This window comes from Magnolia sinica, chromosome 3 (assembly GCF_029962835.1).
Source record: "Magnolia sinica isolate HGM2019 chromosome 3, MsV1, whole genome shotgun sequence".
Taxonomy (NCBI): Eukaryota; Viridiplantae; Streptophyta; class Magnoliopsida; order Magnoliales; family Magnoliaceae; genus Magnolia; species Magnolia sinica.
Genome location: NC_080575.1, coordinates 93,250,383 through 93,262,790, shown reverse-complemented (window position 1 = coordinate 93,262,790; position 12,408 = coordinate 93,250,383). Strand labels below are relative to the sequence as shown.

Sequence of the window (12,408 nt, the reverse complement as noted above, 5' to 3'; positions counted from 1 at the left end):
AGTACTTTTATATGTTTTAGGAATGTCTTTACATGATTTTAGATGGTATGGCTCACCTGAGTTCCGTATACCAATTTAAAGGGGACCCATCAAATGCACGGTGTTGATGTTCAACATACATCATGGTGGGGCCCACACAGCTCGACCTCATGGGGAGTTCCCATGAGCTCCACCGTAGAGAACCTTTTCCACACACACACACACACACACACACACACACACACACATATATATGGAAAAGGTTCTATACGGTGGACCTCATGGGAACTCCCCATGAGTTCGAGCTGTGTGGGCCCCACCGTGATGTTTGTCGAACATCTACCCATCAGTCAGATGCACCATTCCATAGTGGGCCTAGGGCTTAAAAATTAAGTCAATCCACGACTTGTGTTGGCCACACCACATACAAAAGTTGAGAGGGGTTACCTTCCATTAAAACATTCATAATCATTTTTTGGGCCCACCACATCTATTATGTGTGTCCCACTTGGATGAGGGGTCAGGCTAAGTTTCAAACGCATCCGAATTTCAGGTGGGCCCCACCAAGTGCTTTTATATGTTTTAGGCAGGTTTTCACATGATTTTAGATGGTATGGCCCACCTGAGTTTTGTATATAGCTGATTTTTGGGATATCCCATAATTTAAAGGGGACCCATCAAATGCACGGTGTTGATGTTTGACATACATCATGGTGGGGCCCACACAACTCGACCTCCTGGGAGGGGTTCCCATGAGCTCGAACTGATAGAACCTTTTCCCATATATATATATATGTATGTATGTATGTATGTATGTATGAGAGCATTAAATGTTAAAGTTTCTTGAAAATTAACTATTTGCAAAGTAAATTCCATCAAAGTAAATCTCTAACAAACATTAAATGCTAGAGTTTCACAAAAAAACAACTCTCTACCGATACTAGAGCCTAATGACATAAATGTAAGGGCAAAGTTTCCTACAAAAAAATCTAGCGATGTGGAGACTCATATAAATATTTTTATGCATGACAGAATAGCAAGAGGCATCTATGATTTCTTGTAGATATAGCCTAATATAATGGGCTATACTTACGAGGAGAATTAATGAGATTTGCAGACCAATTATTTAAATCTCTCATGTTGCCGAATCTTATGCAAAGCCATCACTTCTACAAATTTATAAAAGCAATATTCAAAGGAGAGTTTCAGGCCCCCAACAACACAAATCAATTAATTTTCTGAACCCTCCCCAACACAAATTAATCAATTTCTTTTCAGCTTTGCATTACCTATCATTTTTATAATCCATGGACACTTATTAATTAATTTAGTTCTTAGCTTAGTTCACTCCATTTCTATCTAGCCATGATGCAATAAGTTTGGAGCCTATAGTTTTGCTACTGTCTAGTGTATCATTGCAGTATGTGTAAGAGTATTTTAAATATCCATGGCCCCGCTGGTAGATCCCTAGAAGTTATGTCATGTGAATCTCATGCTACGATCGTCTCACAATTTAGTACTTTTCATGACTGTTTTTCCAGCACAGACCCTCGCGAGTATATTTCCTTCTACTTAAAAAAAAAAAAAATAAATAAATAAAATCTCTTTGTTAATTGTTTTGATACACAAATCAATAAAATCAGCAATTTAGCCTTATTTTTAATGTCTTCATAACTTTATTGAGAAACATGGTTCAAGGTATCACTTTTAAAAAAAGTTAGTCTTCAAGGCAAAAAAATGTAATTCAAAAAAACTAACTCTCTTATTCTAAAATCAATTGATTGTTGTAACAATCGATGACTGAACAATTAGGCCAATCTTCATAAATCTAAACCTAATCCAGCTACTTCAGTGCCTAGGTTTACAAACGTTCAACTCGATTTAAGTCGAACATGACTCTAGCACGCTCAATACCTAATCTAACTACACACGTTTAACCAAAATCAAATTATTTATTACATGTGTGGCCACGTGTCATGATTGAACAACAACACTATTTTTTGGCATGCCCAATGAGACTCATACATACTAGGCTACCACAAACATTTATTTTCCACCAGCCGCCCATCAACACTATTTTCTAAATGCCCTGTGGAACACGGTGTGCTAAAACGTAGTTTCTTAATAAAACAACAAGATTGCTAAAGCAAGAACAAATGTTGGTAATCCCATTCAGACTATAGATGAACCACAAGATGAGGGATATCAGATAAAATCAGTCGATGTGGAAGCACAATCTTCTTCTCAGGCGACTGCTATGCCAGAAGTTGTAGAAACACTCTGTGACACATGAGGGGCCATGCAGCAAATGATAAATAGTAATAGGGCACGAGCAGAAAACATTGCTAGGCCATCAAAGTCTTTCTTGAAAAGTTTTTGGTGTTGGTGAAACCTTAGATTACCAGTAATTCCCCAATAAGTTCGAAGATAGAGATATTGGCAGATCTTCTAATAAGAGTGAGTTGGCTCAGCCTATCTTCAAATTCGGGGGACAAAATCAGATGGTTGTCATCATCTCCTCATGTTGATTTTAGGTTATGCTCACATCCGTGATTGGGTTAGTGATTCGGACGGTTTAGATTGCTGTACAGCTAAGCCATGCTCATCAACGAGGAGTCACTGCCATTTAAAATGGTGGGGAACTATCATTCTTAGCAAACAAAGCTTGACTCTTGACTATGGAGGATAGGCTACTATGATAGTTTACCACCATTTAAAAAATGGTAATCAATATCATTGTTCTCTTATGTGGCACTGATGCACTGCTGTCTATACGTTTCAAATTTGTGGAGCACAAGCATATTTTTAGATTTACACTACACAATCTGACCCATCCAATTAAATAGATGGCTAAATGTAAGATATTGAGTGATCTAATCTAGATGATTAAAAGTAAATGCTTACTCTCATTTTCTCAATTTAAAATTTCTGTTATGTTCAATCTAAAATTGGGCGAGGGATTTGGATGGTCTAGATTGATGTACGACTGTTCCTTTTTTAAGGTAAAATAGTCACCATTACTTTTAAATGGTGATTAACAATCACAGGAGTCTTAGGCTATGGTCCCCATGGAATGTTGACTATTGACTCGACTGTTTGTCATGAGTCTTTTCGTTTTTCTCTTTTGTCGTTCTGGCCTCTTTGGTGGATGGGCGGCGTGTAAAAGACTGGCTCAATAGTTCGCTGAACCTCCTGAAACCGTAATCCTCAAGCCCCGCTACAATAGATATAAACCATCATGGTTGATCCAAACCATCCATTCAGTGAGAATAATTTGTCTTTGGCAGATGAACAAATGGGCGATCCTTGTAACAAGTTTTCCATGGAGAGAATGAACCGTTGGGATTTTGGTATTTTGACAGCGTCAGTAGGCAACCCAAGCCCGCGAGGGCCAAGGACACGGTTTGGCCATGACCGATCACCAGCCAGCAGCTGGTGTCAAAGCTCTGTAGGCCCATCAAAATTTACGTTGTTTTATCAATGTAGTCTGTTCATTTTTCCAGCTCATTCTAGGGCGTGAGCCCAAAAATGAGATGGATTCAAAGAGCAGGTAGGCGGGACCATAAGAAATGATGGGGATTGGACTCTTATTATTGAAAATTTCTCAGGGCTAGATAAGTTTTAGATCAAGTTGATATTTTCACATCATCCAGTCTACGTGACCTTATGAACAGGGTCAGATGACAAATAAACATAACTTGTGGGCCTTAGGAAGGTTTTAGCAGCAGATGTTATTGTCCCCTCTGTTTTTTGTGCTGTAATCCACTTGAGCTTTGGATCTGTCTCATTTTTTAGCGTGTTTAAAAAATTAATGAATGATATCAATAAAATAAATTCATGTAGGGCAAAGAGAGCTTTAACACCGGCTAGCTGGCTTGTGTTGGGTTCATTGGCAAAACCGCGTTTCAGGCCAAAGCTCATGGGCCTATAAAATGTGGTGTTGCCCACTGTAGACAAATAAAATGTCTTGTGCCTTAGACACCCAAGCAGCAGCGGTGGCACTGATACTTTACGTAAAGTTAAAATCCATAAAATCTAATCCATTCATCAGGATAAACTACTTATCCACAAATCAAAGTATTTAGTTTCCAAACTTCAGTTGAGCTATATCGTGTGAATTTAGTGATTATCAGGCATAATATTTTGGGGTGATCCACCTGATGAGTGTTGAATCAGCCTGACTTTTAGGCTAAAGCATAAACAAGGGGTGATGCAAGTGATATACAAGTTGAATTTCACTCACGCTCACCCTTCCCGTCATGTTACAAAAAGTGACCACACTTCTCTCATGTTACATAGAGTGACAAGCAATAATAATAATAGTAATAATAATAATAATAATAATAATAATAATAATATAGGAATGCTCACTTGCACACCGATTCTCGTGAGAACACCTCACGAGTTCTGGTGAGAACTGGTGCGCTGGTGAGCATTCCTCTCTATCTCTACACGTGTATATATATAATTTTATACACACTCACACTCCACGCAGTCACACACCTAACACTCCACACAGTCACACACCTACCCAGACCACATGGGTACTTGATCCCCCGGCCTTAATGTTGAAACAGATCCATTCCACTACTGAAGCATGGAGCTGGCCTGATTAGGACATGAATCTAAAAATGAGGCTAAAGTGTAGGCACAAATATCGTCCTGATACAAAACTTCCGTGGCCCCAAAAAGTTTACAATGTTGGGTGTTCAATTCCTGCTGTTTCGTGTGGTATGCCCGGCGTGAGTTTTGGATCTGCCTGATTATTAGATTCATTTCATTTGTGGTCTTGCGAAACTGATGAACAGAGTGGATTTGTCACTGGCATCTCTGTAGGCCCCACACAGCTTCTGACTTGACTACAGGAACTTCCTGTGCCTAGGGACAGCAATCCGCGTCCGCTGTTGTGAACATCCAACTTATAAATAAACCCTGTGTTGAGGAACTCTATGATGGTTGTACTCCAAAATTTTTCCTCACAGCTGTTAAACATTTTTTTTTGGTTTATAAATTTCATGTGGTTATCTTCAGGTTCTTCATGGATTTTAAAGGATGGTAGAGGTAGAGTTATCTTGGGTGTTCATCTTTTGAGTTTTAATGGGTGATGGGATTTTGAATTCCTGGGAAGGTTTTGTGGGCTTTGCTTCTTGACTATGTATGGTAAGTGAATGAAGTTGCAGGAGGGTGGTTGAATTCCTTGTTCCTTCTACTTAAAAACTTTTGATTTGATTTGCTTTGATTTTATTATTTCATGCATTTTAATGAGTTATAGTAGCATAGCTGAAATGGGTAGTTAGTAATTTTTTGTTTTGAGGAGGGTAAAAGACTTGGTATTTCAGCTTTTGAGGAGGCAAAGAGAAGTAAAATGGTAAATTTCATGTCTATGGCGATGGGAAGCAGAGCTACTGTCTTTCTTCTTCCTACCCTTTTCTGGTTGGGGCTGAGTAGTGACACTTGCAACGGTGTAGCAAGTGATATTCAATGCTTGAAAGACCTAAAAGCATCACTAATTGACCCTAATGGTTACCTCTCTTCGTGGAATTTCGACAACATGACGGAAGCGTACATCTGCAAATTCTATGGCATCGAATGCTGGCACAATGATGAAAACAAGGTCCTAAACATACAGCTCCCAAAAATGGGCGTCAAAGGTCGGTTCCCGGTGGCTCTCAAGAACTGCACGAGCATGACAGGATTGGATCTATCGACAAACGACCTCTTCGGACCCCTTCCTGATAACATTGGTTCACTAATACCATACGTGACAACCCTCGACCTCTCCTATAACAATTTCACCGGTGTTATTCCGGATAGCCTTGGGAATTGTAGCTACCTGAATACACTTAGTCTCCAAAACAATCGGCTTACAGGTCAGATCCCCTGGCAACTCGGCCGGCTTGATCGGTTGTCTCAGTTCAATGTCGCCAACAATTCTTTGTCGGGACCAATTCCTCCCTTTTATAAGCGGCAATCAATACTGGCCATTAGCTTTGCTAATAATACGGGACTTTGTGGGACGCCTTTGGATGTTGTTTGCAGAGGACCTGTGAAAAAGTCACATACCAGTGTCATCAATACTGGTGGGGCCATTGGCGGGATAGTGCTCTCAGTTATAATTATCGGTGTTATTCTGTTATTCAGTTTCCGTAAAGTATCTAAGAAGAAGAAGGAAGAAGAGGTTGAAGGAAACAAGTGGGCAAAGAGTATTAAAGGAACCAAAGGCATCAAGGTAAGCTGATTTCGTTTCTCTTCATGCACCATAGTGAGATTTAGATTTCCTTTTCAGTCAGTAGATTTCCTCGTGAATTCGAGGTTCCTCTGTGAGGAGTACAGAAACATTCCATGAATTCAGAATAATTAACTACCCTTAGGAAGACGATGCTTAACCTTACGTCCTTCCCTACGTCAACACCTAATTTAACTACACACGTTTAACCAAAATCGGACTATTTGTTATATGTGGCCACGTATCCGGATGGAACAACAGCACTATTTTTTAGCATGTCCAACGAAACTCATGCATGCTAGACTGCCACAAGCATTTATTTTTCACCGGCCAGCTATCAACACTATTTTCTAAATGCCCAGTGGCACGTAGTGTGCTAAAACGTAATTTCTCAATAAAACAACATGATTGTTATCATCTCCTCATGTTGATTTTGGGTCATGCTCACATCCGTGATTGGCTTAGTGATTCGAATGGTTTAGATTGCTGTACAGCTGAGCCATGCTCATCAACGAGGAGTCACTGCCATTTAAAATGGTGGGGAACTATCATTCTTAGCATCAACTCTTGACTCTTGACTATGGAGGATAGGCTACTATCATAGTTTATCACCATTTAAAAAATGGTAATCATTGATCTCTTACGTGGCGCTGATGCACCGCTGTCCATACTTTTAAATTTACACTGCACAATCTGACCCATTCAATTAAATAGATGGCTAAATGTAAGATATTGAGTGATCTAATCTAGATGATTCAAAGTAAATGCTTACTCTCATTTTCTCGATTTAAATTTTCTATTATGTTTAATCCAAATTTGGGCAAAGGATTTGGATGGTCTAGATTGATGCACGACCGTGCCCTTTTTAAAGGTAAAATAGTCACCATTACTTTTAAATGGTGATTGACAATCACAGTAGTCTTAGGCGATGGTGCCCATGGCATGTTGACTGGGCGCGGATTTCCTGCAGGCTCTCGTACTAAATTCCTGCGCGGAAACCTATGTGGGGCCAATCATGATGTTTTTGATAAATCAATTCCGTCCATCCGTTTTGTGAGTTCATTTTAGAACAAGTGGCAAAAAATAAGTCATATACAAGACTCAAGTAGGCCGTCGTAAAGTAAGAGGTGGTTAGGGAAATTCCTACCGTTGAAACCTCCCTGAGGTTGACAGTGATGCTTATATGCCATCCATACCGTTCACAATGTCATTCCTACTAAGATGAACTGAAAACATAAATATTAGCTTGATTCAAAACTTCTGCGGCCCCACAAATATTTCAACTGTGGACGTTCAATTATTACATTTTCGGCGCACTTGAGTATTGGATTCGGTTCACTTGAGTATTGGATTCGGTTCTTTTTTTACCTCATGCTATAAAATGATCTCAAAAAACGTATGGATGCGGTGGATTTATCAATAACATCATGATGGCCCCACATAGGTCCCCAGAGCACGAACTTCCTGCGAAAGCCTTTGGCAGGAAATCCGCGTCCATGTTGACTCGTGTCTCGAGTGTTAGTCGTGAGTGCTTTTGGTCTTTTTGGGGATGGACGGCATCGGCATGTAAAAGACTGGCTCAGTAGTTCGCTGGACCTCCTGAAACCGTATTTCTCAAGCTCCACTGCAATAGATATAACCCATCATGGTTGATCCAAATCATCCATTCAGTGAGAATAATTTGTCTTTGGCAGATGAACAAATGGGCGATCCTTGTAACAAATTTTCCATTGAGAGAATGAACCATTGAGCTTTTGGTATTTTGGACAGCCGTCAGTAGGCAACCCAAGCCCTCAAGGGCCAGGGACGCGGTTTGGCTGTGACCGATCACCAGCCAGCAGCTGGTGTTAAAGCTCTGTAGGCCCATCGAAATTTAAGTTGTTTTATCGATGCTAGTCTCCTCATTTTTTCAGCTCATTTTTGGGCTCACGCCCTGATAAAATGAGATGGATTCAAAGCGCAAGTAGGCGAGACATTAAGAAATGATGGGGATTGAACTCTTATTATTGAAAATTTCTCATGGGCTAGATAAGTTTTAGATCAAGCTGATATTTTCACATCATTTAGTCTATGTGACCTTATGAATAAGTGGATGACAAATAAACATGACTTGTGAGCACTAGGAAGGTTTTTGTGGGCACAAGCTGATCATTTTGATAACCTATATATATATATATATATATATATATATATATATATATATATATATATATATATATATATATATATATATATGAGTAATGCTCACACACAACTAGTTGACAAATTAAATTGGTCTAACTAGCTGTATGTTATATATCAAAAAATTATTATTCTATCGCTAGTAATATGACACATGTTAGTATGTATAATATCAAGTTTTATGTAAGTATGATAGAAATTATATATCAAACATCTACCCTATACATCAAATAGGGCATACTAATTATATTTTATCTACTAAAAATTAATAAACAATCATCATCACTGAAGCCACACATATAAGTTGAATATGTACAGCTAGAATGGATTTCTAATAGCCCCATTTTCTTGTAAATAAATAGCATACCATTAATCATTTTAAAAATTTATGTCATTCACAAGTTTTTTAAAAATCTTATCTAATTAACAGATCAGATTTCTTATATGCATGGCACAAACACATCACATGTGCGCAGCTTCCTAAGTCATCCCATTTTCTGTTGACATCCATCGCCTAATTTATTTAAATATCAACTAATGCTAATAAATGCTCTCCTGCGAAGAGAAGCTGCTCCACGTTACTCGGAAGAATGAGTACCTAGATTGGGCCGGGTGGGCCTCACTGTGGTGTTAAATTGAAATCCACCCCAACCATCAGGTGAGTCACCTCATGTTTGAGCCAGGGCCAAAAAATGTGCTGATCTTTGTTTCAGTTGGGCCACATGATTGGAATTTTTTTATGGAAAAATCTCACCCTCTACACTGTTCCTTAAATGTGATCCACTTGAATCCATGTGAGCTTGAATTTTTAGCCTTTAAGGATATCTTTTGGTTTCGCATCTAATGGGTGTAATGGATGTTACATGCACATTATAGTGGGCCCTGTAAAAATCAAGGGTGGACGTCTCTCTCCCAACTATTTTCCTTGGTGTGCCTCAATTGAATGACGGATCATCCTGATTTTCTGGTTACTAACCTGCCATGAGATTACACATATAATTGTCAGAGTTGATCTCACATACACATCAAGGTTGGGCCCAGTAAAATATCACAGTTGGTGTGCCTACCGCACTAGTTCCTAGCAAATAGTCCAGTACCAAGAAAATATGATTAGTTCTAAGAAAAGAATGATGTTTTCGGAACAGACTTAGATTGTGTAGCGTACCACACAGCATGGGCGTGTATAGATGGTAAAGATCTGTGGGCCTCACCATGTGTATGTGTTCTATCCACACCGTCGATCCATTTTCTCATATTACTTGAAGGCATGGCTCCAAAACTGAGGCTGATCCAACGCTCAAGTGAATCTCACCAAAAGAAACAGTGGGAACAATGATGCTACGTGTTGACATCTTCCTAGGGCCCACCATGATGTTTATTTGCCATTCAACCTGTTCATATGGTCATACAGACCTGGATAAAGAAGGGAAAACACAAATATCAACCTGATCCAAAACTTCTGTGAATCCCAAGAAGTTTTTGAAGGTGGGCCTTCAATCCCCACTGTTTCTTGTGGTGTGGTCCACTTGATCGTTGGATCTGCTTCATTTTTGGGATCATACCCTAAAATGATTCGAAAATACGCATGAACAGCTTAGATAAAACTAAGAAATCATGTTGGGGCTGATTTTCAGTCCCTTGATCTAACATTGGGTGATCCACTTGATGGTGGAAGTGGATTTCAAATTAAAACCATAGGCAGGGCCATATGAATCTCCAACCTTTTGAAATCACTCATCTCTCATGCTATTCATCTATGGAACCGAGTGGTGCCGCCTGCACATATAACCATCCTCCTATTTTTACACCGCCCATACGCTAGAGGGGAGAAATGTGATGGGTAAGCTTCAATGGCCCTATTTCCTATAAATTAATGACTTGGTCCCTTACCAACATAAGATATAAAAACTCAGTCTTATTGAAAGTTTTCTAGTGTGAGGTGTGGAAGATCAAAATTCTCATCAATGACATAGAGGCATTAAAAATGTCTTCCAATCACTTACGCCTTAAGATTATTGTGTTGATCCATTATTAATGCATATATATACAATCTGTTAATTCCACAATAAAGGTATAACAAACTTGCCTACTCAATAAGAATTTTGCTCATTAATCCAGTACTAATGAAGTGATTTTCCAGGTCCGGGTCTCCACGTTCGAGAAATTTGTTCCGAAGATGAGGTTGATAGATCTCATGAAAGCCACTGATAATTTCAGCAAAGATAACATTATCAGTTCTGGGCGAGTAGGCACAATGTATAAGGGGGTGCTTCCAGATGGTTCTTTCATTGCAGTTAAGAGAATGGAGGATTCTCACCGCTCCATAAAACGTTTTATATCCGAGACGACGGTATTGGGGAGCATACAACACCGCAACGTGATTCCTCTCTTAGGCTTTTGCATTGCAAGGAAGGAGAGGCTTTTGGTATACAAATACATGAGCAGAGGAACTCTGTATCAGCAGCTATACAAGACAAACTGCAAAGCCAATGTTATTGAATGGCCCTTGAGGTTGAGAATCGCAATTGGAGTGGCAAAAGGCCTTGTTTGGCTACACCATAATTGCAATCCATGTATAATTCACTACAACATAACCTCCAAACATATACTATTGGATGAAGAATATGAGCCTGTAATCTCCAATTTCAAATCCGCGAGGCTTATGGGTAGTACTATTAATACCATATTTGGTAATGTGGGTTATGTTGCTCCTGAGTACATTCGCATGTTTGAAGCCATTCCAAAGGGAGATGTATACAACTTTGGAGTAGTATTGCTTGAGCTAGTCACCGGCAATGAACCTACTCGAGCAACGAGGGCCCCACGAAACCTCAAAGGGAATTTGGTACAGTGGATTGCTTTTCTTTCAAATAATTCTTGTCTCTCTGATGCCATTGATAAGTTGCTAATTGGGATGGGCCATGATGATGATATCTTTGAGTTTATCAGAATCGCTTGTTCTTGTGTTGTGTCTGATCCAGACAAGAGGCCTACTATGTTCGAAGTATACCGGCTTCTACAAGCTATTGGGAAGAGAGATGGTTTTATAGATGAAGATGAGATACAGATGCCACCCAATACAATTGATACTGATTACGCGTATTTAATTACAATGCCACAACAAATACTGAAAATTCATTGAAAGGTACGAAGAAGAAAGAAGACTTGTTTTCTAGTAATTTCACGAATATCATTGGATTTGCATATTAGCTATGTTTTGCATATTTTGGAATGTATGCATTGTTGTATTGAGTAACTATATATTCCATCTGTTATGTGTGTCTCGAATATTTTATGTTACATTACTGTCTGTCCATTAGTGAGGTGGGCCAGAAGGCATTGTGGGTGACTCTTACAGAGGAGGAATGGTACTTGAGATTAATACAAATAGCATAAAACACCCTAACTTTTGATATACAAATATATGACCAAAGGATCTTTATATGAGAACCGTCATCACCCAAAAGACAAATCCAAATTCATAGAATGGTCTCTAAGGCTGAGAATTGCGATTGGAGTGGCATGAGGTCTGGTGTGGCTTCACCATTGTTGTAGTCCTTGTATAATCCATCGCAACATAAGCTCCAAACGCATCCTATTGGAGGACTATGAGCCTAAAATATCTGATTTTGGATATGCAAGGTTCATGATTCCATTCCAAACTTATGTTAGTACTTCCGTCATTGGAAATTTTTTAAATTCGGTCTTCATCGCACCTGAGTACGTGCCCACATTGGTCCCCACTACAAAGGGTCATGTGTACAGCTTTGGAATGGTGATGCTTGAGCTGATTACTGGCAAAGAACCGACTCAAGTGGTGAATGCTCTTGAAAACTTCAAAGGGAATTTAATGGAATGGATTGCTTATCTTTCAAATTACTATGCCATGGATGAGTCTTGGACTGGAAGAGGTTGTGATGGTGAGATTCTTGAGTTCCTTGGAATTGCATTTGCTTGTGTTGCATTAGATCCAGAGGAGAGGCTGACGATGTTCCAAGTATATACCATCTTCTAAGAGCTAT

The 12,408-nt window shown here is 39.3% G+C and overlaps 1 protein-coding gene across 1 annotated transcript; it reads left to right on the top strand.

The window, feature by feature from the left end:
* The first annotated feature begins 4,595 nt into the window (after positions 1-4,595).
* LOC131240258 (probably inactive leucine-rich repeat receptor-like protein kinase At5g48380) lies at positions 4,596-11,686 on the top strand. Its single transcript, XM_058238380.1, has 3 exons — positions 4,596-5,139; positions 5,319-6,208; positions 10,527-11,686. Exons 1-3 carry the CDS (start codon positions 5,133-5,135, stop codon positions 11,526-11,528), a joined length of 1,899 nt encoding a protein of 632 aa, XP_058094363.1. The 5' UTR covers positions 4,596-5,132; the 3' UTR covers positions 11,529-11,686.
* The last annotated feature ends 722 nt before the right edge of the window (positions 11,687-12,408 follow it).